Source organism: Myotis lucifugus, unplaced genomic scaffold, assembly GCF_000147115.1.
Source record: "Myotis lucifugus unplaced genomic scaffold, Myoluc2.0 scaffold_1936, whole genome shotgun sequence".
Lineage (NCBI taxonomy): Eukaryota > Metazoa > Chordata > Mammalia > Chiroptera > Vespertilionidae > Myotis > Myotis lucifugus.
The window spans coordinates 9,301-13,941 of record NW_005872984.1 but is presented as its reverse complement, the minus strand read 5'-3'; the positions used below and the strand labels follow the sequence as shown (position 1 = coordinate 13,941).

General features: G+C 61.7%; 1 protein-coding gene across 1 annotated transcript in view; it reads left to right on the top strand.

The window, feature by feature from the left end:
- The window catches only part of LOC102437789 (CDK5 and ABL1 enzyme substrate 1-like), a gene marked incomplete at its 3' end in the record, with an annotated part of 24,643 nt that extends 21,546 nt beyond the window's left edge, over nucleotides 1–3,097 (top strand). The window contains exons 4-6 of the mRNA XM_023748852.1: nucleotides 419–515; nucleotides 1,737–1,893; nucleotides 2,867–3,097. Coding sequence (XP_023604620.1) covers nucleotides 419–515; nucleotides 1,737–1,893; nucleotides 2,867–3,097 — 485 coding nt within the window. The remainder of the gene's footprint in view (nucleotides 1–418; nucleotides 516–1,736; nucleotides 1,894–2,866) is intronic.
- Nucleotides 3,098–4,641: the final 1,544 nt, after the last annotated feature.

Below are 4,641 nucleotides of genomic sequence, written 5' to 3'. Positions count from 1 at the left end.
CAGGATGAGAAATTCTTTCTCCTGTCTAATAAAGGGGAGTCGAGAGGGGTCTCCCCCAGATTTAAGAAGAAGCCAGCAGCGAGAGCCCAGCAGAGTGTCGTCCCTGTGCCCGGGGTGCCCCCTGGTGCCTGTGCCATGACCGTCTCAGAGAAGAGAGACTTGCTGAGTGGAGGGAGGCCGGGGATCCACACTCTGCACCCGCCTTTCTCCCTCAGGCACTCGTTCAGCTGTGTGTCCTTCATGTCAGAGTGGGGGGCGTTGGGGGGCTGCCCTTGAGCCGCTGACCCGGCCCGGCGGAGGGGCGAGGGGAGGCCTGCTCGGTCCCTTTCGTCAGCATGACTGGTGCCTCGTGTAGTGAGCATCACAGCACCTCTTTTGGGTGCAAACAGCAGCTTTCCTCTCTGGCTTGTCCTCCCAGGGACTTGAAGTCGGACGGAGGGAGACAGTCAGCAGGTGCCGTGAGCCTGAAAGAGGTCATTGGCCTGGAAGGCGTGGAGCTGGGCGCTGACGGGAAGGTAAGGCTGCCCGCCTCCCATTGGCGAGTCTGTGCCCAAGCCACAGGGTCGGGAAGCAGAAGAGGGGGCAGGCCACGCACCTGGCTCGAGGGGTGGGGGGCACCTTCCTGGGCTCCCAGCGGGCAGGCGAAGTCCATCGAGGCCGCGATTACATAGCAACACAAGGTTTCCCTGCCTGCGTGTGCACACACGTGTCCACATGCATGCTCTGGGGTGCAGGGATGTGGGTAGTGTGAACAGCAGTAACGGATGGTGCCCGCAAGCCGCCTCCCCACAACTAGATGGGGGTGTCGGCCTCCGACGGAGACCCCAGGCACCAGGGCTGCCACGCCTCTTCCACACGCAGCTCACCAGGCTGCGGGGTGACGTCTAGGGTGTGAAGGTGAATCCAGTCTTTCATGAGCCCCCAAAGCCTGTGGGGGAGACCGTGCAGGGTGTCCTTGGGGAGACCGTCCCAGCCGTTTGCATGCACAGGACCCCCTGGCACAGCTCCCCCAGGGCTTGAGCCGTGGTCCCCAGGCCGGTGGAGAGAAAGATACATGTGCTGCTTTTTCTCCTGAAGGGTTGAAGTTTCCCACCCAGGAATGGGGGGGGGGGGTTGTGGGGAGGGACAGAGCGGAGGTGAGCCCCGTGGATGGATCTCCTGCAGGGCCCGGTTCCCTTCCCTCGTCAAGGACTCCAGCTGTTGGGCCTGGAACACTGCAGGTGCTGGTTCATGGAAAGTAGTGCCAGTCTGTGCCTCACGCAGCCACACCATCCCCACAGCATCTAGTACAGCCGTGGGCAAACTACGGCCCGTGGGCCGGCCCGTTTGAAATGAATAAAGCTAAAAAAAAAAAAAAAGACCGTACCCTTTTATGTAATGATGTTTACTTTGAATTTGTATTAGTTCACACAAACACTCCATCCATGCTTTTGTTCCGGCCTCCGGTCCAGTTTAAGAACCCATGGTGGCCCTCGAGTCAAAAAGTTTGCCCACCCCTGGGCTAGGACAACAACACATTGTTATCAAACACACATCGGCCGCGTCACCTGAGCGTTCTCACCAGGGGGGTCAGGGACAGCCACAGGCAGTGGTTCTGGCACAGATTTGGCCGGAATAGAAGTCATCTTCCAGGTCCCTGGTGTCAGTCGCAGTGGGAGACGTGCAGGGTCGCTGGGTCGGGCGCAGCCGCACGCTGCCCGGGGATGCCCCTCACCTGCCCTTTGTCTCCCTTCCAGACGGTGTCGTACACCCAGTTCCTGTGGCCCACAAACGCCTTGGGAGCCCGGAGGGGCACCATCGACTCCACCTCCTCCTTCTCCCACTTCCGCACCCTGAGCCACCGCAGCCTCTCCATAGGGCGGGCCAGCAGCACCCAGGGGAGCCTCGACACAGGTCTGGGGGCTGCGGCAGGAGGCGTCTGGGGTACAGTGTGGGGGGGTCTCCTGTGTGCAGACGGGAGGGCCGGGTCCCTGAGTGTGAGCTCATCCCACAGGCGACGTGATTGGGCGAGAGGATTTCAGCCTCACAACCGGCCAGAGGGTGGCCTCTCCAATGAGATGCCTCCGCCCAGCCCCTGAGCGCCCCCCGGGGAAACCCCACGCCTCGTGCGGAGGGGGCTGGGCAGGATCCGGCTTCTCGCCACCTCTCTGCGCCTCAGTTACCTCCCTGTTACCTGCTTCTTGCCTACACTTTTCAGTGCTCATGTTGGGCTTTTCTTCAAATAATTGGGCCAGAAGCCCAGGACCCGGTGTGAGAACACCCCTCGTGGTTCTCCTCGTGCGAGTGGATGGGCTGCGGAAGGAGGCCGGGTGCTTCCTGCTCGGCCTGAGCGGCCCTCTGGGGCTGACGGGAGCTCTCGGTGAGCAGTGCCACTGCTCGGAGACCCCAGGCGATCGGAGGGCTCAGCCTGTCCAGGTGCTGAGTCGGAAACACTGTCCGTGCTCCCGCCACGCTGGTCCCCAAGTGCATGGACCTGCTCTGGTCTGTGTTTATGTGGGCACAGTAGTCTGCCCAGGAGGGTTCACCCCAAAACGTGCTTCTCATGGGGCTCAGCTCCAGTGACCTGCAGGGTTAGAAACGAGCCTTTCGGCGCCACGTGTTCTGATTCGAGTGTCCCTGTGCTGTTCATGCTCCGGGGTTCTGTGCTCTCCCGGGTCAGGGAGATTCACACGTCATCGTCACGTGAAGAATCTGGTGCCCCTGTCGGAGAGGACACGCCTCCTTGGCCGCAGAGACCGTGACTGCATGGCAGGCAGGCAGGCGACCGAGCTGGTGCCCTGACCAGCCCTCAGTCCCCCGCACGGGCGTTCACCTCTGCGCTGCCCGGAGGCCTGGCCCTGACTGTCCCTCTGCCTGCGGCCCTTAGGCAGCGACCTGGGAGACTTTGTGGACTACGACCCGAACCTCCTGGACGACCCCCAGTGGCCTTGTGGGAAGCACAAGCGGGTCCTCATCTTCCCTTCGTACATGGTGAGTATCGTGGAGGCGGCAGGCAGGCCTTCCCTTGGCTGCGCTGCCCGGAACGGGGCCCCTTCAGACCCTGCTCAGCCTGGAGACCCTCCAGGTGCCGTGCTGACGGGAGACCAGAACGTGGCCGGTCCAGGGTTCTGTTGGTCACTGGCCTGCACACATCACATTAGCTACCGGCTCACTCGCCAAGCGTGGCATCTGTAGACCCACTGGGAGAGGGTGGGCCACCGGCCGCGCTGAGGTCAAGCCGGCTGGTGGAGTCCTCATGAGGGTGGGTCTGCAGTGCCCACTGAGCAAACTCGTGGCCCGGGCTCAGGGCGACAGAAAAAGTGACACAGGACAGTGTGGGTGTCACACGCAAGCCTTCCTCGGGCTTTTCCTGTTTTCCTCTGTGAGTCTGGTTTCGGCTCCTGGCCGACCACCTCCCACCGCTCTGCTCCTGGCGGCCGTTCCCCGAGATCAGAGGGTCTGGCAGGGCCCCGGTACTTTCTTGGGGAGACGCGCCAACTAGGAGGCAGGCCAAGCCCGGGATGCCATGGGGAGAGGCGCGAGGGCTTTCGGGAAACCGCTGCCCCTGGGCTGCACACAGGAATCGGTGGGAGAGCACGGCCAGAGCGCCCTGTCACCTCCCTGCCAGCCGGAGGGTGCAGCTGAGCACACGGCCAGCGCCTCCCTCCCCCGCCCGTGCGGTCTCTGCACCCGGCCCAGCAGTGAGCCCGGCCCTTCTCCTGGGACCGGCCCCCTGTCGTGTCTCGGAAGCCGTAGTGGGCCCAGCCTACGTATGAAAGGGTGCCTGGCACCCACTCAGAGCTGAGCGGCCTCCATGCCGGGCCCCGGCCTCCGGCCTCCTCACAGAACATTGGCAACGGGCCGACGTCAGAGACACCCGGGCCTGGCCAGCTCCGCCCGCGTCTCCTCCTGTAACGGGCAGGGAGCCAGAGACATTCCAGTGCCAGAGTCGGGATCAATTACCAAAGGCATTTAGTGTATTTATTAATTTTTAAAATATATTTTTATTGATTACAGAGAGGGAGAGAGGGAGAGAAACATCAGTGATGCGAGAGAATCATTGACTGGCTGCCTCCTGCACACCCCACACCCCAGCCTGCAACCCAGGCATGTGCCCTGACTGGGAATGGAACCGTGACCTCCTCGTAGGGCGATGCTCAACCTCTGAGCCATGCCAGCTGGGCCAAAGGCATTTAGTTTAAAACTGGCCCTACTCCTTGCGCTTCCCTCCGTATTCCCCAGCTGCTGACACAGAAAGCGAACCAGACCTGTGGGTAGTTCTTTTCCACTCTGACCTCTGTGAGGTCATTTGCTTCTTTAAAAACAACCACCAGAGCTCATCTGTCTGAGCCAGCGCACAGTAAGGAGCTCATCGGTCTGAGGCAGCACACAGTAAGGCGCTCATTCATCTGAGCCAGCGCACAGTGAGGAGCTCATCCTTCTGAGCCAGCGCACAGTGAGGAGCTCATCCTTCTGAGCCAGCGCACAGTGAGGAGCTCATCGGTCTGAGCCAGCGCACAGTGAGGAGCTCATCCGTCTGAGCCAGCGCACAGTGAGGAGCTCATCGGTCTGAGCCAGCGCACAGTGAGGAGCTCATCTCATCTGAGCCAGCGCACAGTGAGGAGCTCATCCTTCTGAGCCAGCGCACAGTAAGGAGCTCAT